This window comes from Capsicum annuum, chromosome 8 (assembly GCF_002878395.1).
Source record: "Capsicum annuum cultivar UCD-10X-F1 chromosome 8, UCD10Xv1.1, whole genome shotgun sequence".
Lineage (NCBI taxonomy): Eukaryota > Viridiplantae > Streptophyta > Magnoliopsida > Solanales > Solanaceae > Capsicum > Capsicum annuum.
Window position 1 is genome coordinate 136,202,141 of NC_061118.1, and position 26,785 is coordinate 136,228,925.

The following is a 26,785-nucleotide window of genomic DNA, read 5'->3' on the forward strand; positions in this document are numbered from 1 at the left end:
GCCTTCGTGAATGACAATTTTTGCTCTATATTCTAATCTTATAAATACGGACCCAATGAAAATAGGAACTACCTAACCGGCCTAATTTTTGAAAAGTGTAGTTAGTTTTTTATATTGAAAGTCGCTAAAAATTATTGTATAGTAAGAATTGAATTTTATGATTTACTAGTTAGTACTATGACCTTTTTCAAAAAAATAATAGCCCAAGTTTGGGCATTTGGATATATAATGTCCAGTCAGGTAAACATATGTCATTTTATGGTCATTTCCTAATCTTTCCCAATTTGGGTCATTTTGATTCACGTAGTCCATATACAATACTGATACAATATTCAACTTGGGCAATTCGACCCCTTTAAAAATATTTCAATTTTTTTTGCTATAAATTTTTTAATTGATCAAATATTCTGCTTTTTTTTTACTGTTTAGAAATAATAATTAAATTATATAAAAATGATATAATTATTAAACAAAATATGTATCTATATAAGATATATGTATAGAAATTGTATAGTTCTATCAAATATGTATATGTAAAATATATATATATATAGAAAGTGTATAAAAATTATATAATTGTTGTATAAAACGTGTAAAAAAATGTACAATTATTATATAAATTATATATCAAAACTGTATAATTTTCGTATAGAATATTTATATGTATAAGATTTGTATAAAAACTGTATAGAAGGTGTGTAAAAACAGTATAGAACAATGAATACTCTCTATGTCACAATTTATGTGGCACAGATAAAATTTCGACAGTCAATGAAATTTTTTAAATATTTTTATACATGTATTTTTTGAGTTCTTATTATTGTGATTTACAATACTTTTTTTATCTCATTTTTAAATAATATATGTTATTTTATGTCTTCCTCTGTCTCATCTCAAATTATGTAACACTAATATAATTTTGATAGTCAATCAAATTTTTTATGTTGACATATTATTTTGGGTCTATTTTACCTTTTTTATAAAATGTTATTAGTTTTTTAATGCTTAAATGACCATAATAATTAATTAGGGGTGAATAGTAAAATCACAATTGAAGCAGCGAAATAGATATGTCTTAAATGACTTATAATAACTAATTGGAAGTGACATAGCAAAATTACAATAAAAAATACTCGTGAAAAAAATTTAAATGGACTTAAAGTGATATAGCAAAATTACTATAAAAAATATTTGTGAAAAAAATTTAAGTTAGCCTCACATAACACGTCAAGTTAATTTAAGACATAAAGAGTTAATTTATTATTTTATATCTATTTTATCTCTTTTAATAAATATTATTAATTTTTTTAATACTTAAATGACTTATAATAATGAATAAGAAGTGATATATTAATTTTTTAATACATAAATGACTTATAATAATTAATTAGGGCTGATACAGTAAAATCACGATTGAAGCAGGTAAAAGGGGGCAAGCTGACAGGACAACCTCGACCAGCTTACCTTCGCTCTTCTAGATATTACTAGATACCGACAGTATGTAACACCAATAGAATTCAGATATAATTTCGAGAGTCATGGAAATATTTTATATCTTTTAAATTTTTTAAGTTGTTGATTATGTGATTTATAATGCTTTTTACATAATTTCTTAATAAGAAATGAATACTCTCTCCGTCTCAATTTATGTGGCACAAATAAAATTTTGACGGTCAATAAAAAAAATATTTTTTATATATACGTTTTAAGTTCTTAATTATTGTGATTTACAATACTTTTATCTCATTTTCAGATAATATATGTTACTTTTTGTCTTTCTCTGTTCCATCCCAAATTATGTAGCACTAATATAATTTTGATAGTCAACCAAAGTTTTCATGTTGACACATCATTTTATGTCTATTTTACCTTTTTTTTTTTATGAAATGTTATTAGTTTTTTAATGTTTAAATGACCATCATAATTAATTAGAGATGATATAGTAAAATCACGATTAAAGCAGCAAAGCAAACATATCTTAAATGACTTATAATAACTAATTAGAAGTGATATAGCAAAATTACTATATAAAATACTTGTGAAAAAAAAAATTAAGTGGGCTTAAAATGATATAGCAAAATTACTATTAAAAATACTTATGAAAAAAATTTAAGTTAGCCTCATATAACACGTCAAGTTGATTTAAAATATAAAAAGTTAATTTATCATTTTGTGTCTATTTTATTTTTATTAAATATTATTAATTTTTAATACTTAAATAACTTATAATAATTAATTAGAAATAATATATTAATTTTTAATACATAAATAACTTATAATAATTAATTAAGATTAATACAGTAAAATCACAATTGAAGCAAGTGAAAGATGGCAAGCTGACAGGACAACCCTGACCAACTTACCTTCGTTCTTTCTTTTATATATTGGAATATTAGAAATACAGTTTATGTGTATTTTATGAAAAATAAAAAAAGTGTAATCATGTGGCCATTTATGAAATTAGCTTGTCTCTCATCTTTCTTATTGTTTGGTATACTGATGAGATAAAATATTTCAAATTAAATTTGGGATTAGATTTTATTAATACTTAAATCATTCAATTTTGTGTGGACTATTTTAATTTTTTAAGACACTATAATATTGAAAAGATTAATTTTTTGATTTCTTTATAGGAGAAGATAAATTTGTTTTTGATATAAATGTGATATATATGACATGAGAAAAGTCTTATATACAAGGAACTATTTTATTTTTGGCTCGCAATAATTTTATGACCCCAAGAACATAATTGTAAAACAGAATCAAAGTTAGGAATCCAATTTATAGGTCAAGGTGGAGGTAAAAAGCAATTTATTTCGTGTTAAGGTGTTAAATTAGGTGCTTGTTGAACGGCAATCCAACTTTACAAATTTCTTCTATTTCTTTTTTTTTTCTAGTATTGTTTTTGTTTGTAGGAAACTGTGAAACAAAGTCATTTGAAGGATGCAAAAGCGAGCAAGATAGTTTAAACTAAATGCGTAAGGATGCAAATTCCTTATGCATAAGACTTTTCTAGTATCGTCTTATCACTATAAGTGTCTAGAGCTGAGCCTACGTTTTACCCATCTCGTACCAATACGATGTGTGACATCATTGTCGATCTCTCCATTACCTTAAATTAGAGACCTCAGGTACTTGAACACCCTCTCTTGGGGATGATTTGAGCATCAACCCTCATTTGCATGCCGACCTCAGGTGCAACATCAATGAATTTACATTCTAAATATTCAGTCTTGGTCCTACTCAACCTGAATCCTTTAGATTCAGATTTTTGTCTCCAAACCTCCAGCCTTGAGTTAACTCCACTGTGAATCTCATCAACCAATACTATGTTATCAACAAATAACACACACAATGGCAATGACACCTTACTTAAGATATGACTCTTCAGTTCATCCATAAACAAAACGAAGAGAAATGGGCTAATGGCCAATACTTGGTGCAAGCCCACCATGACTGAAAAGTTCTTTGAATCTCCATCAACAATTCTCACTCTGATCTTGGCTCCATCATACATGTCCTCAGTCACCCTGATGCAATCCACAGTTACATTATTGGTCTCCAAGCATTTTCATAGAAACTCCCTTGAGTTTTTGTCGTATACGTTCTCTAGATCTATGAATACCATATGTAAATCTTTTTTCCTCTCTCTATATTACTCCACTAGTCTTTTCACAAGGTGGGTGACCTCTGTTGTAGATCTCTCTAGCATAAAATCAAACTAATTCTCGATAATAGACACACCCCTTCTCACCCTTTTCTCCATAACCTCAGCCCCACCCATATTTTCATAGTATGACTCAGCAACTTGATACCTCTATAGTTATTGCAATTCTCAATATCATCATGTTTTTATACAACAAAATCATCGCACTCCACCTCCATTCCTCAAGTATTATCGTTGTCCTAAAGATGACATTAAACAACTTAGTCAACCATTCTTTAAAAACACCACTAAAATCTCGCCTAGCCTGATTGTTCTTTCCCTGCACATCCTACAAATGACATATTTATGTTCATTCACTTTTATAGACCTGCAACACCCAAAATCTTGTTGCCCTTAGAGTGCTCCAGTTTTTTCAGCTCAATGTGCCTGTCCTTTTCTTCATTCAAGATTTTATGGAAGTACGTCTATCACCTCCATCTAATGAGTGTCTCGTCCATTAATATTTGCCTTCCTCGTCTTTAATGTACTTTACTTGATCTAGGTATCGCTCATTTCTCTCTCTCACGTTAGATAACTTATACAACTTCTTATCTCCACCTTTGGCCCTTAGTATCTCATATAAACGTTCAAAAACTGTCATTTTGCCACCATAACTGTCAACTGTGCCTCCTTTCTTGCCACTTTATAAACTTCTCTCTTCGTATCCTTCTCGACTTTGCTTTCGACCAACTTCACATAAGTTGCTTTCTTGGTTTCTATCGTTCAACATTCCACCACCAACTTCCTCGATGTTTGCTAGAGTTACCTTTCAAAATCCTAAAGAACTCTCAACCCAAGTGAAACATAACAAAATTAAATACGAAAAGGAAACACAATAGTGATACTAAAGTAAAATTTATGCCCTCTAATGATAAAATATAGAAAATAAATTTCTAAATATTGGGGAAGTAAAAATTTTTGGAAGTTTAAAACATATATAAAAGGCCAAACCCATCGACAGCCTCTGAACTTGGCATCATCTTTCACTTTGACACCTCAAGTGGACGTTATTCACTTTTGGTACCTTAAGTTGTCATAAAGTGTATCACTTTGGCACATTTTGCTGAATCAGCAAAGAGAGTGTACACTCACTTTTAAGCACGTTTGAGGGGTATTTTCATAATTTTTTGGGATATTTTCGTAATTTTTCATCTTTAAATTTTTTTAAAATTATTGAAAATCTCTATTGCCAAATCAGCAACAATTGGTCCAATGAATTAATGACACATGTTTTATTGACTAAATAATTACAAAAAAAAAAAAAAATCCTTACATTGTCTTCTCCATACAACCTTTCTTTAGTTTAACCTCCATTAATAGAGGTTGAATTTTTCAAGAATCAATGGAACACACTAACGCACTAACAACAATTAATAAATACTCCTTCTCACTTAATTAGTCTTAAGTTTAGTAGTGCTGATTGTCTGATTTGATTTCTAAATTATTACTGAGAAATAGAGAAATTCAAATCAGCGTCTTTGCTTAATATCTTAGTTTAATTGCTCTTATGTTTGATTGCCTTTAAATTATGGTTACTGCCTTTAGATTTTCTTATGGTTTGTTGAGAACAAATACCTTCACTTAATTTCTTAGTTTTAAAAAAAAAAATTGAGGAGAGGAGGCGGGAGGGGGCAAATGGAGAAGATGAGATGACTTGGGTGGGGTTGGGGGGTGGAAGGGGATAAAGAAAATGACTTTGGGTTTGGGGGTGGGAGGTGGGAGGGCAAATGGAGAACATGACGGGAGGGGAGGGGCTGCCAAATAGAGAAGATGACCTAGGGTGGGGGTTGTCGGGGGATGGGTGGTGGTGGAGAAGATGATTTTGGAGTTTGAGGGGTGGTGAGGTGGGGTGGGTGGGGTAGGGGTTGTCTGTCAAATAAAATTAAATAATTTTATAATTATTTTGAAAAATGCCACATGTCAGCAGTTAATTGGTTCCTTTAATTTAATTGCGTATATATATTAATGAGTTGGATAATTATGTCATTAATTGCCATGTGTTTTGGCCTATTAAAAAAAAGCTAATTGTGAATGTAAATAAACGTTGGCAGCGAGTGAACACAAGTACCAGTGCTGATGTTGAAAGGTGTCAAAATGACACACTTTATGGCTACTTGAGGTGTCAAAAGTGAACAACATTCACTTGATGTGCCAAAGTGAAAGATGGTGTCAAATTTATGAGGTCCTCGATGGATTTGGCCTATATAAAATCTTATAAACTGACATTTCGTAGAATCATTTTAAAAAAAAAAAAAAAACTAAAAAGAAGAAAAAGAAAAAGAAGAAAGGGCCTTCCATCCTTCTTGGCCATTAAAAGTGAAAAAGAAAGGAAACCACAAAAGCAGGTAGCAGGTAGAAACTTGCCCGTTAGTATTGAAATATATTTGAAAATTTACCAAATACAAAACCAATCAACGGCTCAGATCATTTTGCACAAACATCATCCACCGTTGAAACAGTCTGAGTATGTTTTTGAAACCTTAAATCCCTCATAAGGGTTTTCGAAAATACTTGTCCGCCTTCGTTAACATTTGAATTCCCAAGAGACCGTTTTTCTTTCATTATTTTCCTCAACAAAGAACACCCACTTCTCTCTTTCTCTCTCTAGAATTTCACTTTCCCTCACTAGATTTTCATCAGTTTCATTTGCAGATCTTTCAATTAATTTGTGATTTTTTTGTTTTTGGGATCGATCTGCAAATGTGCTTTCTTCGCGTTATTCCATTGGTTTTTTTGAATTTATTGAAGCTGTGTTCGGTAAGTGCATCTTTTTTCTATGATGGGTTATTGTTTTCTTGATTTATGATTTATGATTTTGTTTGTATTTGGGTATTTGGGTAGTTGTAAAGTTTGAATCTTGAACCCTAATTTGATGTTTATGGGAAACTCAATCAGTTTGATCATTGGTACTTGGGTAGTTGTGATCTCTTTCTTGATTTATTTTTCCTTCTTTTGGGGTTTGATTGAATTAAATTGATTCTTTTTTAAGGTGGGGTTTGTTAATTTATGATTTCTTGGTAATTGGGTAGTTGTAAAGTTTGAATCTTGAACCCTAATTTGATGTTTATGTGAAACTCAGTGAGTTTGATTTGATCAGATTCTTTTGTTTTGATCATTTTATTATTTTCTTTTTGTCCATCTTGTTTTGAGATTTCTGTTGATTTTGCTGATTTTTTTTGTGTGTGTGTATATTTCCCCAAATTTGTATGTTTGATTGGTGCATCAATGAGAACCTATGTTCGCAACTCTCGAAATGATGCCGCAACCTTGTCGAATTCTTCAAAAATGAACTGCTTTTGAAGGATCTAACATGCACCTGTCACATGTTTGGAGAGTCCGAGTAATATAGATGAGAACTGACTGTAGTTATTAAGGGAGCTTTGTCTTCACTTCACTTGTTCTAGTAATTGTACCCATGAGATTTTGAAAATTTATTAATCAAAAGAAGTAGAAAATAATCTTAAGGGGATAAAATTTTTAGTCTTCAAAGAAAGAAAAACAATAAGATTAATGAGTTGATAATAGATTTTTGGATTCTGTTACAGGATAGTTTATTTAAGCTTCTTATATCAGATTATATTGTAAGCTTTATTGTTTTTCTGCTCATAACTTCCAAAAGGATCAGCTGATTGCTTGCATAATATTTATTTGACCCCGCCTTGCTTAGAATGTTTTTCTTTGTTTTTTTGAAATTTTTGGTGAACAATTTTACAATTTGAATGTTGCACAACTTTGAACAAAAATTTATTAAAATCTAGTCTGCTTCCAAAACTATTAAGGAATTTAGCATCCAGCAGACTTTTAGTTGCTGAAAATGGGACTTCTGGTTTGTTCATGAAAGAGTAGATGTAGCATTATCATAAACAAAGCAGTCGAGGACTTTTTGTATACTTTCTTTTCCACAAAGGAAGTTCTCTGATTGTTTTTATTTCTGTAATATATCTCATGCTTTTTAGAAACCATTATGTTGTGATCTTTGCTCTGACCTTATCCTCTCATTTTGTCATAAGATCAGGTAGGAGATCATCCCACATTTTAGGGTGGCATATAATGAATTGGGGAAGACATTCGGGAGAGAAATATCGACCTTTGGGCGTTGGGTTAGGCAGATTTGCCTTTGTGTCAAACAACCATGGAAAGTGATAGAATAAGCACTCCTTCAGATGGCACTAGCAGTAGTTTCCAAAGAGTTCGATCTTTGCATGGGTGATTTTCTAAGCACTGTACCATTGCTTCTTTCATACCATATATTTCAAGTGCCATTACGTGGTTTTGTGCATTTAATTTATTGAATTTTTTCTGTTATGTTACACAAACCCTTCAGTTTTTTAGCGGACAGGACAATTAAAAGGCTATTAAAATGTATTTTGAGTTCAGATTTCGTCTACTGTGGTAAATCTCACTCAAATAGTCTATGGAATGTTGATCTACTCACTCATCTGATGCTAATGTTAACAGGAGAACTAGTGGTCCTACGAGACGTTCCACAAAGGGGCAGTGGACTCCAGAAGAAGTAAGTGTGCACTTCCTCCATAGTGAACAAGTTAAAAGTCAAAACTTTATGCATTCAAGTTACTATCTTCTTGATGTTTTGGCTTTTCCTTTTTGTTCCTTTTTCTTTACTCTTAAACTTTTCTTTTCCTCCGGTGCTAGAGGTTGTAATCCATTTCTAGGATGACAACTTTTTCCCAGGTTCTATAAAGTCATAATAAGATACCTTATCAAAAAGAAAAAGAAAGACGTAATAAGGTTGGAATGGTGCTACCTAATTTGAATTTCTTGTCCTTGTATATGAGGTATTGGTCCAAGTACAAGTAAAAGAGGGAGTGTAGCATTAATCAAATTATGATGAATCCTCATAAAGTGGAATATATGTGGAGGATTCATATCGCTGTTTTCAACTAGTTTGGCATTGTGGCATAGTTGATTTGTCCATGCTTTTGAGAGATAAGAATCCAATGTTAAGCGGTACTAATGATGACTGCTAGCTGCTGCTTGAAGCTTTAAATAGGTTTATGGTACTTGTTTCATATTCATAAAAATATCTGAATTTGTATGTTTCCCTTTTCTGGGAATTGGCTCCTCATAAAGTTAGCCCAGGAATATGTGTTGTTGATAACATAACTTAATCGATATAGCAATAAGAAAATACTGATATGCACAGGGTGTGATAAAAATAGGATAGGTATCCTACAGTTCCTGTATAGTGTAGGAAACTCAAAAGGCTAATCAAAAGTAGCAAGTATAAACATACAAACTTGTGTTTATGTGTTGCCGCTACTGATATCTCAAAACGTCTTTCACTCTTTCACTTACATCACATAGGATGTAGGCAGGCATAGTGATACATTTAGGCATGAGTGTTTTTGCCACTTTCTTACCCATCAGCTGCTTATAGCCTCCTTTACTTGTATAAATTTTTAGCACAAGAATATCTGTATCACCGCTTTTCCCTGGGAGGTATATAGCAAATTCTCCAGATCAATACCTATCAATGATACTCAACTTGAATCTAGTAATCTGCATGATGGTAAAGGATTTAATTTGATGGAAAAGTCACCATGTCGTAAGAACGTCAGAAGTGTTCTATGTGGTAGATGGCTATTGATTGGGTTTCAACTGGAAGTTTTATTTGCATTAGTTGTTGTCTTCTATCCTTCTGAAATTCATAGGTTTTGATTTTCGTTTTATACATAATTTACATGTTTGATGGAAAAGTCACCATGTCGGAAGAACGCCAGAAGTGTTCTATGTGGTAGATAGCTATTGATTGGGTTTCAACTGAAAGTTTTATTTGCATTAGTTGTTGGCTTCATAAGTTTTGATTTTCGTTTTATACATAATTTACATGTGGTGGAGTTTGATATATTTCAGTATACATTTCAATTTTTTGTTTTATATATTCGTAACAACATAAATCCTTATTCCTTTCAGGATGAAATCCTATGCAAAGCTGTCCAACGTTTTAAGGGGAAAAACTGGAAAAAGATAGGTAAAAGCACTGCATCATCCTGTCATTTATTAACCTAATGTGCTTGACATTCGCGGGGCAGACTGCTGATCCTTCACCTTTAATAAAAGATGCTGATGATAAATGCTATCTCACCGCTTTAATAGGACTATCTCCGCAGTTGGTTTGATGAAAATATGTTATGTCTAAGTAGATCACACTTGAGGATACAGTCACAAAGCTAACGTCATGTTTATACAAATTACTGTAACTTGTGTTTTTTCTGAATGAGTGGTCAACTGGTCATTTTATGGACAAGGGAAGTAAAAGTTATTTGTCAGATTCTGTATAAATGCCAGTTTCTCTTGATGTTTTGGTCATATGAGCAGAACTTTTTCTTAAAGTGTAATCAGCTTGCACTCAAACCTTTTCAATGTCATGCACACTAGTGCTTCTATTTGTTTTGACCTACTATAATGTGCTAAGGCATATTTTCAGTACAAAAGACCTCATTTACTTTTATGTACAGAGTCAACACATGCTTTGAAAGTAAAAGTCAATGAGTAAGACACAATTAGTGATTGTTTCAAGATGGAACAAATAGCATAATGTAAAAGTTTCTGAAAAATTTGGCCCAAAAGCAGCTTCTTATCTCAACTTTGGTCAAGCCCGCAGAAATCAACATTTACACTGAGTTGGAAGCTGATCATAGCTCAAGAATAAGAACGAGATCCTCATAGGGAGGCAGTTTTTTTTATTAGGAATTAGGATATGGTGTGTTTATACTTGTCGAGTTCTTTGAGATTCACTGCAGAAATATGCTCAGGGGAGCTTTAAGAGAAAAAGGGTTTCATATTCCAAGGATGAAACTTCTGTTTGATTTGTTTTATGTTTCTTATACTCTTTCTGTCCAAGTTAAATGTCCTTTTGTCTTGTGTCAGTACAAAATCAATCCCCCCTCCCACCCTTGGATGGAGGTTTCTCAGTGTTTTCAATTTGACAGTAAGTACTCACTTTTTCTGCACATCTTAATAGCAGTACTACCAAGTCAAAAAGACATTTGTTCTGGATGAGGTAAACCTTGTACCATCTGGTCTGCAAACCTTGTCTGTTTAGAACAACTCTAGCTTTGTCTTCGGCATCAACGGTTCATTGCTCACTTGTCCTTACTTGTTCTGCTCATACTTTTAGTCGCAGATCAATAACTGATAAGGGGAAGCAGTTGGTAGTCATATATAACCTAACACCACCATAAATTGTTTGCACTGTGTTAGAGATGCTCTAGTTAAATGAGTTGGTCTTCCCAGTTTGTATAACCTAACACCACCATAAATTGTTTGCACTGTGTTAGAGATGCTCTAGTTGGTTTTCCCAGTTTGTATAACCTAACACCACCATAAATTGTTTTCACTGTGTTAGAGATGCTCTAGTTAAATGAGTTGGTCTTCCCAGTTTGTATAACCTTTCCCCACTATCATTTTCTTTAGAAGTATTTGCTGGATTGTGATTTTTGAGGCATGAGTCTTTCCCTGTTATGATATCTGCTGCGTTTGAGTTGGTTAGCTTACCACTGCATTTGAAGTTCTATGACACATCCAGTCACTATAGCAGAAACTATTTAACATAATATCAGCTTACTGCTACTTCAGCATTTGGGAATGTACTGATTTGAGAAATTTACTCTGTGCAGCGGAATGTTTTAAAGACCGGACTGATGTACAATGTTTGCACAGGTGGCAGAAGGTTCTTAATCCTGAACTTGTCAAAGGTCCATGGTCTAAAGAGGTAAATATATGCTTCATAATACATGGTTATTCTGGAACACTCGGCATCCTTGTCTTTTATATTGCTACTAACTATTTTACTTCTTGACTTCCAGGAGGATGAAGTAATAGCTGAATTAGTTAAGAAATATGGCCCCAAAAAGTGGTCCACCATTGCTCAACATTTGCCAGGACGTATTGGAAAACAATGTCGGGAAAGGTAAACAAGTTGATTCTTTTGTTTTCCTAAATGACATGTGTATATTGCTTTTTTTACTTTGATATGGTTTCAGTTTTCTCCATATTTCTTTTGTGAGTTAAGTTTCGAGAGCTTGTGGGTTTTCAACTTCCTAATTTTTCTTGTTCAGTTATAAATGGAAACTCCATCCTCCAGTTGAGGCATTAATTATTTTTTAACCTACTTTGTTGCTGTTTCCCTTTTCACTAAGTGTTAGATGTTCATCAACACAAGTCTCAGTAAGATTTAAGAAATGCATGCCAATGGAATGATAATGAAGAGGCATCTAATTCTGTGGGGTGATTTGTGTTCAATTTTCTTTTATTTACCATAATTGAAATTGAAGAATATGAAGCTTATTTTCTTCCACCTTTATTTGTGAATATGTTATAGTAAGGAACCATCTATTGTCTCTAATGTTTCGTTTATTGCACTACTTTGTTGTTGTTATTGTTTACAATTCAGTTGCTATGTTTTCTTCACTGTCTTTCTCCTTTTCATACCTACTTCGGAAACAGCCTCTCTACCTGAACGAGGTAGTGGTAAGGTCTGCGTACCATCTACTCTCCCCAGATCCCACTTGTGGTATTTCATTGGGTATGTTGTTGTTGTTTATAGTAATCATTTTTAAGATCTTTTCAGGTGGCACAATCATCTAAATCCTGGAATAAACAAGGAAGCTTGGACGCAAGAGGAGGAGGTGACTCTTATTCATGCCCATCAAATTTACGGGAACAAGTGGGCGGAGTTGACGAAATTTTTGCCTGGAAGGTACATTGAAGCTGTACGCCCTTTAGAGAACAAGAGTTTGTTTAGGTTTATTTTTCCCTTTGAGTTGCTGTACTGAGAATTCCTACAGTATTTTATATGACATAAAGATTTTGCTATGATTTCCAGGACAGATAATGCAATTAAAAATCACTGGAATAGTTCTGTCAAAAAGAAATTGGACGTGTATTTGGCATCAGGTGCACTTGCAAAGTTCCCTACTCTGCCCAATGTCAACCATCAGAACCAATCAATCCCGTCTTCGATAAAGTTGCAACAGAGTAGTGAAGATGATAGTGTTCGTAAAGAAGGAACAGAAATGGAGGAAGTTTCAGAATGCAGTCAAAGTTCAAATCTTGCTGGCTGTTCCCAATCTACAAGTGACATGGGCAACACATTTGTATATACAAGAGAGGAGGGCAAATTGCTGGAGGATTCAAATTATAGGAAGGACCCAAGCGCCAGTTCAGCACCGTGTTCTGAATACTATACCCCAGCTTTTGAAGATATTACTTTTTCAGTGGCAGAAGTGCCCAGTGAACTTGCTGAATCCAAGCTCCTGGAGCATAACTTCTCACAGAACTGGGCAACATCCATGGGAAAAGATTGGCAGTTTAATCCAGATGACATACCTAATATTTCTCCTCTGGAGTTGATGCAGGATTCTTCAGGTTTCTTCATGCAGTGTCTAACTGGTACTGGGAATCATGACATGGTAACCTTTCCACAGCAAAATGAAATGAAGTTTGAAACAACTAATGATGGGAGCATGGTTGTGGGGTTACATAAGCCGAATGAGATGTTTACTTCTGTGGAGGGTTGCAGTATGGTATACCCTGAGGCAGGGATTCCTCAATGCTTTCCTTCTGAAATTGGTATGAATGGTGTAGATGAAACTGCCGGTTCTATGATTTATCAGATCTCTGAAGGTGGAAATATGTCTATAGAAAAGTGCAATCCTCTCTGTTCAGATGTTATGGGAACTTCATCCTGTCAACCCTGTTCTGTTCCTTCACAGTTTTCTTCAGAGCAAAGCTCACACATGTTTGGTATTCCCTCAAATCAGTTTCACAACCCTTCGCACACAGCTCGTGAGTCCCAAACAAATAATTGTGATGGTTTTCTATATCCCATGGAATCTGATACTCCTTGTGACAACATAATGGATGATCCTCTCCTGAAAGACCAACTGGATCAAACGTCAGATTCTGTACAGCTAGTTTCTGTGAATGATTTTCGCTCAACTCCTTCAAATACTATTCAAACATGTCCATTGGTAAATGAAAATTCAGCTGTAAAGGAAGACCAGATGGATGGGGGGGCCCTATGCTATGAGCCTCCTCGCTTTCCGAGCTTGGATGTTCCATTTTTCAGTTGTGATCTTATACAATCTGGTACAGATACACACCAAGAGTACAGCCCTCTTGGCATCCGCCAGTTGATGATGACTTCTGTGAACTGTCTTACTCCATTTAAGCTGTGGGATTCACCAACAAGAGATGGTAGTCCAGATGCCGTCTTGAGAAGTGCTGCCAAAACTTTCACAAGTACACCTTCTATATTAAAGAAACGGCACCGTGATTTGGTGTCACCTTTGTCAGAAAAGAGATGTGGAAAGAAACTTGAAAGCGATCTCCGTCAAGAATCATTTTCTAATCTGACTAAGGATTTTTCTCGACTAGATGTTATGTTTGATGACTCTGCAAATGAAAAAGCAATGCCTTCCCTAACTAAGGATCAAACTCTGGAACTTCAAGCATCTGAAGATAAAGAAAACATAAATCCAACTGAAGATGGACAAAAGGAGGAAGACAAGGGCCGAGATGGGCATTCAAGCTGTGGAACTTCTGGGAGACAGTTAGATGGAGGTGAAGTTCACTATAAGGATCAAGGAACAAGGGAGAGCAAAAGGCTTGGATCCAAAGATGCAGTTGGAAAGGTGAGTCGAGTCATTTTGCTTCCTTTTAGCACCACTTTTTGTTTCTTGAGAGTGGTGGTGGTGTCAGTATTAGCATTACCATTTAATATTAAATATGTGGAAAAAGAAATTCTATGAATTATTAACACAATCAAAGAACTGGAGCTCGATGTTAAGAAATTCCTTCTTTTCCGTTCAAGATCTTGACTACATCTGCATTTCCTTTGTTTCCATTATTCTTAATGTGCTGTAACATCTAAACCATTTTGTGTCTTGTTGCATGATACTGTAATATCTTTTATAGTCTGTAGTTTTTGGCTGATGTTCAAATTCTTTTACAGTTTTAATATGGTTATGACTACTGTCTATGCTGATCTACATATGCTTGCAAGACCCATTCAACTTATTCAACAGAGAACCCTTTAATTGGAAATAATTTATGCTCTGCTTGTTTCAGATAAAACAGCCTTCTGGAGTTCTAGTTGAACTGAACGCAAGTGGTCTGTTCTTTTCTCCTGATCGTTTTGGAGCCAAGTCTGACAGAGGTACAAATCTAAGCAATAAAGCTCTAGGAAATCAGTATTCTAGACGACTCGAAGCTGCATCAAATCAAGGTTCTGTTTCATCTTCATTTGAGACTTCAAGTTTCTCTGTTATTTGCTCTCCTCGTATACATGGAAAGAAAGATGGAAGTAGTTTTGTTATCACTACATCGATGCAATCTGCTCCAACATCAACTGCCTTGGAGAGCTCAGCTGAAACTTCAGGAAATGGAGCTGGAGCTGGGATTATTGCAAGCATGTAAGATAGTTGCTGTTCTTTTACCCTCTTTAGTTTTTCTTCATACCCTTTTCACTGCATTTCTGTCTTGCAAAATTAACGGCCCATTTACCCCATATCTTCGCAGATCTGGAGAAACACCTTATAAAAGGAGTATTGAATCTCCCTCGGCTTGGAAATCTCCATGGTTCCTCAACTCTTTCCTGTCAAGCCCGAGACTTGATAATGAACTTACTTTTGAGGTAAATAGGATTTTGGAAACTAGATTATTACGTGTTCTACAATGAGACTAATATCTTTATGTGTGCTATTTTATTCTGTTCAAATTCAGGCTCATATTTTATGTACTTTAAAACTTTGTAGGATCTTGCACTGTTTATGAGCCCAGGGGACAGAAGCTATGATGCTATCGGATTAATGAAGCAATTGAGTGAGCAGACTGCAGGAGCATTTGCAGATGCCCAGGAGGTCTTGGGAGGTGATACTCCAGAGTCAATCCTACGGGGGAGGAACTCCAAAAACCAGAATGCGGATGAAAATCGTTCTCTTTTGTCAGCCAATGCTATGGTATGTCAAGATGATTGCAAATAATCTTGTTCCCAGATGTGATTTTTTGTTTTAATATCCCATGCTAATTTATGCAAGTGTTTTCAGATGTGATCACTATGCCAGTTCCATTAATGTGTTCCCAGATATACAACTATGCAGTTTTTCAGAAATTCTAACATCTTTGCCTCTTTTTAGTTTGTTCAGAAAAGATGACACCTATTAGTCTTTTTAACTTTAAACTGCCCATTTTATTCAAATATCCATAGGCAAGATTAGTTATGTTTAGGACCTCAAGTCCTACGGATGCGTTCCGTTTGTAACAAAAGTCTACTTTTAAATTCTGTTTTCAGTCACACATCTCGTATAAATTGGAACTGAGGCATTGGAACAGAGTAATATCCTCTTTGTAATAAATATTTTCTGACAAATTTTAATTAACATGTTCAAAGCTTCTTAGCCCAAGTGGCCCAAGGCATGAAAAATTAGGAATCCGCTCATCTGTTAAATGTAGACTGAAATTTTTGACTTTGCTATTATCTGTTCATTTGCAGAGTGAGCGGCGTACACTCGACTTCAGTGAGTGTGGATCACCTGAAAAGGAAAAGGAGACTGAAAAATGTAGTACAAACAACAACAGCTTTTCAAGTCCTTCTTCCTACCTCTTGAAAGGCTGCAGGTAGCAGCAGCAAGTCCTTTTAGGGTGGCTGGAAATTCTTGCTGTAACATATATTAGTTGATATACCTGTGTGTATTTTTTATTTTTTATTTTTGCCTTACACAAATACTTGGTCCAATTGTTTGTCAAAAGATATGGATTAGATATTTATCATTTCATTAAACATTATTTTGCTTAATCCCATTTTGTTAAATAAGAAAACCAACTTGTACACATCTCTTTTTAAACTTCATTTTGCAGGAAGCAGTGTTACTGCACTTGGGGGAGAAAATAAGGATTGTGTAGCTCCAGACTGAAATTGCCTTTACTGCATGTGCCATTTTAGTACAAGTTTTTACAAATATATGGTTTGATCTCTAATTGGGGTTTCGGTTCGAAAAATTGTGGGGTATTCATCTATGCTTCACTTTGTATTAAGCAAACCCTTTGCAATTAAACTTGCCCTTTTGCACATAATGGCTAATCATCCTTGATAAATACTTGCCTAATCAAGTGGCAGATGAATTAGCAAAGTACAAAATCTATAATGCTTTAGTTTTTAAATAAGCCTTTGTTATTCCTATTTTCGGTAGTTAGTTCAATAAAATCTATAATACGAAAGTAGAGAGAGATGAAAGAATCAATGAACCACTCCACCCCCACTCCTCAAGTTTTGCTGCAGTACTACCATCAGCATCGAAAAAATCTTAGGGTACCTTAGGAAAAAGGGCAATAACTTTGAATCTGGGTGAGCGGGTGTGTAGTGAGGGAAAGAAGAACGATCTGAGAAGGCAAACTTTGTAGCACGAAGGGTGCAGGTGTAGTGCTCAAACCCCAATCAACTCGATTGTCTGCTGATAATAGATTGGTATCATTTGCAGCATCAACAATTATCGAAGGCAAACTTTATAGCACGAAATGAAAAATGTAATAAACCCCGTTGCCAACTGAGATGACATTCGACAACTAACTGAGTCTAACAGCCATTTTACCCGTTTTTCAAATTTAAATACTTGTGTTGAAACACACTCATCATATCGTGTCATTCTGGGAGATTGGCTTAATGAAAATAAGATGTTAAAGAAATCAGCTTTGACTTTATCAAGATAAAGCAAACGTATTATTACGAATTGCTAATAACAATTGTAGGTATGCTACCTAGCACTATATGGCAACTAAGACTAAAGGGGTTATGAAATAGATTTGCTACATTAAGCAAGATTATTCTACTCATTACAGATATATGTTTATTATAACCTCCAACTAAGAGGAAACTAGTTATTACAAGGAGGGGGAATTGCAATCTTGTTTTTACTTGAGCAGAAAATAATCAGCCAACCAAAATGATAGCAGCTAACAACCTTAGCAAGAACGTGATGGAAAACAGTAGTAATGAACTCAACGAGCCCGAGTCACAGCTGCATGGATGGCATCTGCTAGATGTGGAACTGTCTTGGAGCTTAGACCGGCCATGCTAATGCGTCTGCAAAATAAATATGCGATCCATGTCAAAGTTTTCGGATTATCTGATAGCTAAGCTTCATAGAGGTAGCCACAATTATATAACAACTCAGTAAGAATTACGCTCTAGAAATGTTCATCAATACCATCAGTTTCTCTCTGTGTTCATGAAAGCTAAGGTAGCAAGAAACTACCCAAAGAACTCGTGATGACTGATAAAATTTTAACAAGTTATTCCCCATCCTCCCTTCCCACTTTCTGCTTTACCTTCCTTCCAAGGTAATAGTAGTTACTTTACCAGGTCATAAAATCTCATATGAGTTGTTGAGGAGACATAATATTGTCGAAATATGACTAACAGAACTTTGGGCTGTAGAAATAACATATTACCCGTCTGATGTCATGTAGATGTGGTATTCTTTGGTCATGAAGGCAACTTGTTCTTTGTTAAGTCCTGTGAAAGTGAACATCCCAATCTGCTTGATAATGTGACTCCAGTCACCAGGGGTACCTACCAATCAAATTAAGGTAAATAGAAACAGATATCTTGTTCATGCAATGCTCGACATTTAAATGGATAAAAGAGTGCCTGACCAGAAAAAAGGAATTGACAACATCATGATTCTGACTACTGGTGTGCCCAAGGACAGTTACAATGTAATTTTTTTAACATAATGCATATGAACTCAAACCACAAAGTTTGAGGGGAATATTGACAGAATAAAACTTATCAGAAGACAGATCGATCCAAGAGTTTTATGTCACCCAGGAATTGCAGAGAGAACGTTGGAGATGGTTTTCTTAAGGTGTAGAAAAATGCATTCAGTCATCATTATGGGGCGTCTAATCCCATAATAGTAAGCAATATTTTAACAAGGAGAATTACATTATGTTTTGGAGAAATATTTGAAATCGTCTAATTCCAGGTTTTGTTTGTTCTCTCTTTTTCCTGGTTAAGTTTTCATTCAGGAGAATCAGCTGCTACTACGAGTTAGTCCTATTCAGCAATTATGTAGGGCAAATGAGCAGGACAAATTGCAGCAGATTCTATGGGCGTACACAGCATTAATATTTATTTTCATATACAAGGACACCTGAACAAGAATAATCAAAATGAGAAGAAGAGCAGAGGCCAATGCAACATTTATTTTCAAGAAAATGTGAAAGTACTGATAGCAATGTTACCTCTAGCACGTAAAGCATCAAAAAGTTGCTGGCGCATTTTGATGATTCGATCAGCCATTGCTTTCAACTCAAGAGTCCATTCGTGGTACAAGTTTCTGCAGGAAGTTAGTGATTTATTTTGCAGAACAATGACTGAACATAAACTAGATTATATCATATACAGAAATTAGGAAATGACTTTTTAGGGTCTGAGGACCAATTTTCCTGATGGTTGATATATATTACCTGTCTTTGAGGATTGCAGCAACTATTGATGCTCCATGAATTGGCGGATTGGAATACATTGGCCTAATCACCAATTTCAACTGGCTCTCAACTCGGCTTGCTACATCAGCATTCCTGCAGACCTGCAGATTTGAGAAAATATAAGGAGATATAACTGTCAGCAGAATGTAACTGTGATAAGCCATACATCATATTACGCAAACAGCCTGCCATAATAGGTTGATTCCATTATTGAGATATTCATCCATTCCAAGATGGCACCAATATGCTACAAAATTTGATATCTTTGTATGACTAATTATTTTTTTTGGGTTATGTGCAAGACTGTCACGTTTATATATTTTGAAGTAAGCTACATGGGATAAATATTTCACAACTACCAACAGTAATGTACCTCCACGATTCAGCACCAGGAGAAAAGGTCAATTGAGAAAATAATAAGAAAAGCATCACTAGAATATACATGATTTGAGAAACACGAAGACAACCCGACAAATGAACATTCAAATGTTTCAGAATGAGACACAGGTATCCTTGGGAATCGTTTTACACATACAATGCTTAAAGCTCCGACACGTTCACCGTAAAGCCCCATATTCTTTGCATAACTTTGAGCAAGCAGTACTTCACCTCCATCAGCCACAAACATGCGAACAGACTGTGCATCTGTATCTAGGCTTCCGCTGGCAAAGCCCTATAAATACCGAAGTTCGAATATCAAGATTAATTAACATAAATTGAACAAACTGGCTCATTTTAAATGCTCATATAAAAAAAAGCCAGAAAGCTCTGAACTTCAGTCTGTTGATGATTCTTTTACCTGATATGCACTATCAAAGAAGGGTAACAATCCTTTTGATCTCATCAATCTCCTAATTTGCTCCCACTGATCAATGGTCGGATCCACACCAGTGGGGTTGTGTGCACAAGCATGAAGTAGCACTATCGCTCCTGACGGGGCAGATCCAAGGTCTTCCAACAAACCTGTCATGTACAAAAAGAAATTTCCATAAATAAGTTGGCAATACGCAGACACAAGCAAAAGATATTAAAGAAAGTCAGTCAGGTTTAAGCATATGGATAGTATTACGTGCTCCCTTCATTTCAATTTGTCAAAATGGGAAGTTTAAGAAAGTAGCAGATTTTTGAATCTTGTGATCTTGAATTAAAGATGTGTAGAATGTACCACACTATTCTTTAATATTGTGGTCTTAAACGTGTCATGAGAAAAATTGAAATTAAACTTAAAGAGCTTCGAGAATAGGAAAGAAGCAATTTTTTTGAAACGGACTGAAAAGAAAAGTAAGAGAAACAAATTGAAATGGAGGGAGTATAAGTTTATATGTATCTTATATTCCCTTATTATCAAGTTCTATATTTATTTGCCTCCACTCTCTTATTTTCTTAAAAAGCATTAGAGCTTCTATGATCATTTATAGGGATGACAAATGGAAGTCGAGTTGGCTATGGGCGGGTCGAAAATGGATCAGGTAAAAACAAATAAAATATTCAACCCGACCCATATTTCATATGGATAAAATGGGTAAATCCAATGGATAAAGAAATACATAAATCTAACTGGTACAACTTCCATTTTTAATTTCTCACAATTTGCAGATAAGTCAATTTTTATTTTTTGGCCATTAGTGTGGAGAAACAGTTTATCCTCTTTATACCAGAACAGAGCAATTATTACATGTTTAACTTATCCTTCGTACCGGTAAAGTTGTATAGTAATCGAATGTAAGTATTTACACTACTAAGTCTGACGGTAAAAATTTTCGGTGATTATACCAAAACAGTTCATTTAAACTTAATAGCTAAAAATTAAAGTTATAATTATTTGATAAATATGTAAATGAAATACACAATTGCATTCATTAGCTTGATGTAAACGAAGTGTGTTGAAATTTTATTGATCGAAAACTAAACTCCATTTGAAAAATATTTTTCACAGCCAACTAAACGTGGAAAAAATTAAAAAATTGTTCTTCATACCAAACACACCCTTAATAAGTGTTCTTTTTAGAGGTTTCCCTTACATATTTTAAGGGGAGGGAAATTGATGGATACCCATGGGTTATCATCATAATATAGAATTATCCATATCTGACTCACTTTTAAATGGTTGGCTATCCAACCCATTTAAAATGGATTGAATCAGGTGGATAACCATGAATTTTACCCATTTTGCCACCCCTACATGTAGATACTCTAAATAACTCTTTTGAAGAGTCTCCCAGTCAATTTTTTCACAGTTCTACCATTCTAGGAGCCTTTTCCAGTGACCATTCAGGTGGCACCACTTCTCTTTACTGTGACTACTGTTGCAACATCAAACCTCTTTCCCGTGACTATTTCAATAACCCACTGCTTCTTTCCTATGCAGCCCCATGCTTCATTTCAATAATCATTCCGGTATTACTGGGTCTTTTAGATTGTTACTGGCCTGGCCTCTAGCCTCTGGCCTTTCAGTAGCACAGCCTCATTTTGACCAGCATTATTGCCATTCTTCCTCCTATATTCTGACCGTTACGATGGCACTAATTTTGTTCAATATTTCAGCAACTGTAAATCTTAGACAAGATCCAACAATTTGTTCATCTAACTTCTTACTTTTTTATATTTTCATCATAACCAAATTGTGTTTAAAGTTTGTCCAATTACTACACACTATTTAAATTGTGTTTTCTAATTGTTAAAGAAAAAGTCTCACATTGATGGTTAATGAAATGGGTGGTTTCTTCATAAGGCTTGGGCAATCCTCCTTCCTTTGAGCTAACTTTTGCGAATTTGAGTTAGGGCCAAGACCTAATTTTCCATGGTATTTGAGCATGACCCTCTCACCCAATGTTGGGCCCCCGAAAGTAAAAATTGCCCACTCACCAAATGTCCATTCCTGGGCATGAGGTGGGGTGTTAAAAAAGATGTCCCACATTAGTGGTTAATGCGATCAGTGGTTTCTTTAGAAGGCTTGGGCAATCCTCCTTCCTTTGAGCTAGCTTTTGGGGTGTGAGTTAGGCCCAAGACCTAATTTTACACTAATATTCAATCAAATAAGTGAAACACACTCAACCCCATTTTGATTCAGGTTTGTGATAATTTGCAGTCAAATACCAGGATAAGATTGAAAAGAACATCCATCTTTCTGGAAGAGATTAATAACAAATTGAATAGCCATAGTTATAAGATATCTACTGGAACAATACCCTGTCACATCACTTTCTTGTAGGACGAAGTTCCATACCTTGAAAATGGAGTCCACGGGTTGCTGGATCATAGTAGCGGTAACTCTTCACTGATAACCCAGCTAAAGTAAAAACTTTGGGGTGGTTTCCCCATGTTGGTTGGGGAATGTAAATAGTATGCTGCATAGACAATTACATGAAGGTCAATTCGACTTTGAAGATTGTGGTTTCATGCAGGCAAAGAATTGAAGGAAACAAAATGTAGGTCAAGAAATCAAAGCAGTTCTACTTGATGATAATGTCGAGCCAAAAATTCAGCTCCAACCCTCAACGCGCCTGTGCCAGACAAGCACTGCACAGTTGTTAGTCTGTTCTCTTGAATAGCAGGGCTGTTCCAAGCAAAGAAAATAATAATAAGGCCACTGGAATGAAATGAATTACAAATTTGAACACTATTAACAACTCTCTTTTAACCTAAGTTTATCTGAAAAAGCCTTTTTTATATGAAGAAATTTATCTGAAAGAGCTTGCTACACACATTAGATAAACATCTCTGACAGTTCTGGGCATTGATGTTACACTTCACCATATGCATCAAAATTTACCTGTTTAGATGATGCTAATGCTCTAATCAAATATTGAAACCGCATTTGCAAATAAGGTATGGCTTAAATTAGATCACATAATGAAACCACACATCGAAATTATGAGTACATCTGACAGCACCAGCAACAGGGAAACAATATATATGCAGGTACAAGGCAGTTCCATTAACAACTGACACATGGCATGGACGGGATAAGTTGGTTGAGAAAATGTGACAGGCAGATGTTAATAGATGCTTCACAGATCTACCAACTAAACAAACACCTGATAATGAAGCCTGAATATTTTGAGGTACTAACTTATGCAACAACATCCGATATTGTTTTTTTAAAACTGGCAACAATATACACTATTTATCTATCTGCATATCCTATTTGCAATACTAAACAGATAACGTGAACTGTACCTGTCAGCACCAAGTATCAGCTTAGCACTCAGTTTATTGAAGTCTGCCAACCCAGTAATTGGAAGGTACTCTTTAACGCGAGACCTACAGAAACCTTGAAAGTTAATATAGATTTAAGATAAAATGAGGGTTCAAATTTCTTGAAATGGAAAGCAAGTACCTGTCATTTACTAGTTGCTGCTCGGCTTGTCTCACAACATTCAGAACAAGAGGTTTTCCTTCCTGATATCACCGCACACAAAGGAAAAAAGGAACACATTAGCATTGTTAGTTGATACGTTTCAATATAGCAGCACAAACTAAGGGGCCCCAGATTCAATAGTCGGCCAGAAACAAAGTGAAGAGGTTCCTCTGAAATTTGAGATGTGAAGAGTCCGAAGCATCCACAAGTCCTTTATCAATAAACCTCCTCCCCAAATTTTCCTTATGAAAAGATACTAAGAAACTTAAATCTAACAAGGGTCTTTAACAGTTCAATTTACTGTGAGTGGAAAATCAACATGTCAACTCCAGAGTCATTGGTTTGAGTACGCTCAAGAAAGGTTAGAGCAAATTAAATCAAATCATAACCCGAGCAATAAGAACCTCCGGGAAAAATTTATTGATGACTCTAGTTTATTAATAATAATATGATGAAACATACAAATCGGTTTTGACAAAGTCTGATCCAACTAGCCTACAAAGCACATCTCCAATATTCTTTGTGATCTTTAGAACAAAGACATCTGATCCAATAATTATTAATTACTACTAGGTATGAGAACTAGAAATCACACAATGACGAACTTAGCAGATATATAGAAACTGTTTAATCTGCTTCAATTCCTGTTCACTCATCAGAAAAGAAATCAGAAACTGTTTAGTATATTTGACAGTGATATAACAGAAAAAATAGAAGCACAATTTGAGTTTTTAATCACCAACTATGAAAATCTAAGGTTGGTTTATCCATATCAATCACTACTAGTTATATAATAGCAGAACAGCCAATACATTGAATTTTATCAGTTATGGGAAACCATAATCTTAAAAAATCATTTCTTAGCAAAGCATCAGCCAAACACTTCAACATTGGATGAACTATTCAAAACTAAAATAACACCACAATCACCAAGACAATCAAAATTTCTTTCGGTCAACACGAAGAAACTAAAAAAGCAGATCCGTTGTCAATAGTAATTTCTTTCTTGTTCATGTTTTTGGAGTTCAACCATGGAAACATCTAAATCATGATTTCCCAGCTACCAAAAATAGTACTGCACTGATGAAAAAAATTTAAAGAAATAAACAAGCAAAAGGATGATCACCTCTGTCCTATATGCACCAACTCCCAAGTTCAACTTCACAGGGCTGGTATCTTTGTTGTATGCAACAGTAACCTAATAACCAAAACATAACACCAAGATCTCATCACATGAAGACTTCAATCAATTTATATGAAATTGCAAAAAAAGCAAAGATCATAACATAAACTAAACTGCAGTAGACCTCTACAATTAAATATTTTATTTCCCGATACCACTCACATGTTTCAATTTGCTTATCTTACTTCCCTTTTAGTCTACTAAAAAAATGTCTCTTTGCCTTTTTGACAATTCTTCAATTCTAACTTTTCACGAGACATATTTAAGATCACAAGATTAAGTGGGATTTTGATAATTTTATACATCTTTAATTTAAGATCTTGCTTTCCCTGTATCAAATCTAAAATAGACAAATAAATTGAACAGAGAGCGTATATTTAAATAATTCTTTTTGTGCGCTCATTAATATGTAAAACAGAATCAGCAAACTTGATCCATGAATCAAGTCTCTTCCTCACTTTAAAAAACAGAAAGTTTAGAATTACATTTCCATCAATGGGACAAAAATCGTATGAGCGTGTGCTCCAACACGAAAATTCAACTGATCGAACTCACAAAAGATGCTTCAAAAGATATATATCTTCTATATTGAAAAGAATATTCAAATAAATATTAAAAAGAATGAAATGGATCTCTTCTGTTTTATAGAAGTGGTGTAGGGCCAGGTTTCGTTCGTGCGCTTCACTAAATCAATGTATATGTGCCACCTCCCACCAGCAGATATGAGGTAGATCTATCCACCACAGCTAGAATAGATGAATTGGATGCCTTTACAATTTTTAAAAATTCAAATTCCTCCAAATTCAGCTCATAATCACAAAAAAAAAAAAAAAACATTAAACACGATCACACACATACACCGTGTGTGCGTGTTTGTGAATGAAGACTTCAAGAGAGAGAGAGAGAGCTACGCCGAGAATAGGATCTTCGGGAGCGCGAACAATGTGATTGAAAACAGACTGGGTGGTTCCAGCGGTCGGAGCAGCGACGACAATAGAGTGGTTGTTGACGGCGGGGGAGAACGACGGTTCAAGGTGTCTTGCCAGAACACTCAACCTCCGGTCGGCGGAGGGTGACGCTGATTGTGATTGTGATTCTTGTGTGTGCATTTTAGTGAAATACGCAACTTTTGCTTGCTAAAGTACGGCTTCCGGTGAGTTATAGTTTGCTTTCAACTTTGATCCGGGAAAAAAGTCCTTTATATATCAGCATCGATTGTTACGCGGCGGGTGATGGGATCGGTGTTATCTGATGACATGGCAACTGTGGGTCCCATGTATAACTGTCTATTTATGGGTTATTATTAGGTGGTGATAAGCATCTAGATGGAGGAGGACTAATTTTGTGGCACGTTTTTCAAGAATAAAGATTTTGTTTATTACCTAATCATTTTATCTTTTTCCTTTCAAGCAAGGTGTTTGGATTTTTATTGAGTGTGCGATCGATTTGATTCTATTTTGTGTACTATTTATTTAATTTGATAATTTTTAATTTATAATATATTAAATTAATAATCAAATTAATAAGATATTTTATATTTATTATTGATTTGATTTTTTATTTAATTGATAAAGAAATACTCATCTAATTTTTTTTTTACGTTCTCTTATTTTTATATATTCTACATTAACTTCATACATAAAGTCCTATACAAATTATAAGAACTAAGGCAACAACTATAAAATATAAAAAGAGAAGTATACATTACCCCTCTGAACTTGTCGAGTTTTATTCATAGTATACCTGAACTTTGACTTGTCCTGAGTACTCCTCCTGATATGATACTAATTTGGTAAGTATCAAAAACAAGCCAAAAATAGTCCACAAATAAAGAAAAACCCGAGAGCTCAACAAACATCAAATCTCGATTCCAACAACATCAACAAACAAGGTGTAAATGACACCAAAAACACTAACAACAACAAGAGATAAACAACAATAACGAGAGGAACAACACTACAATAACAACAATCCAACGGTTACAAGATTATAAGAACAACAAGAACCAAACGGTTCACTAGAC

General features: G+C 34.7%; 2 protein-coding genes across 3 annotated transcripts; one reads left to right on the forward strand and one right to left on the reverse strand.

Annotated features, from left to right (window-relative positions):
- The first annotated feature begins 6,029 nt into the window (after positions 1 to 6,029).
- On the forward strand, positions 6,030 to 16,560 carry LOC107839124 (transcription factor MYB3R-1). 2 transcript variants are annotated; one of them, XM_016682490.2, is made up of 12 exons: positions 6,030 to 6,463; positions 7,722 to 7,912; positions 8,165 to 8,219; positions 9,641 to 9,698; positions 11,347 to 11,441; positions 11,536 to 11,639; positions 12,300 to 12,428; positions 12,555 to 14,364; positions 14,801 to 15,144; positions 15,251 to 15,365; positions 15,487 to 15,690; positions 16,224 to 16,560. In XM_016682490.2, the coding sequence occupies exons 2-12, from the start codon at positions 7,839 to 7,841 to the stop codon at positions 16,350 to 16,352; spliced, it is 3,117 nt and encodes a 1,038-aa protein (XP_016537976.1). In that variant the 5' UTR covers positions 6,030 to 6,463; positions 7,722 to 7,838; the 3' UTR covers positions 16,353 to 16,560. The 2 variants fall into 2 exon arrangements, with proteins under 2 accessions (XP_016537976.1, XP_016537977.1); XM_016682491.2 differs by having other exon boundaries at positions 6,103 to 6,463; positions 7,717 to 7,912.
- Positions 16,561 to 17,404: 844 nt separating this feature from the next.
- Positions 17,405 to 26,201, reverse strand: LOC107839125 (aspartate aminotransferase, cytoplasmic). Its single transcript, XM_016682492.2, has 12 exons — positions 25,674 to 26,201; positions 24,706 to 24,777; positions 23,559 to 23,620; positions 23,399 to 23,482; positions 22,676 to 22,775; positions 22,446 to 22,566; positions 20,019 to 20,182; positions 19,755 to 19,892; positions 19,199 to 19,320; positions 18,974 to 19,068; positions 18,179 to 18,299; positions 17,405 to 17,810 (listed from the first exon to the last, which is right to left on the reverse strand). Exons 1-12 carry the CDS (start codon positions 25,869 to 25,871, stop codon positions 17,726 to 17,728), a joined length of 1,362 nt encoding a protein of 453 aa, XP_016537978.1. The 5' UTR covers positions 25,872 to 26,201; the 3' UTR covers positions 17,405 to 17,725.
- Positions 26,202 to 26,785: the final 584 nt, after the last annotated feature.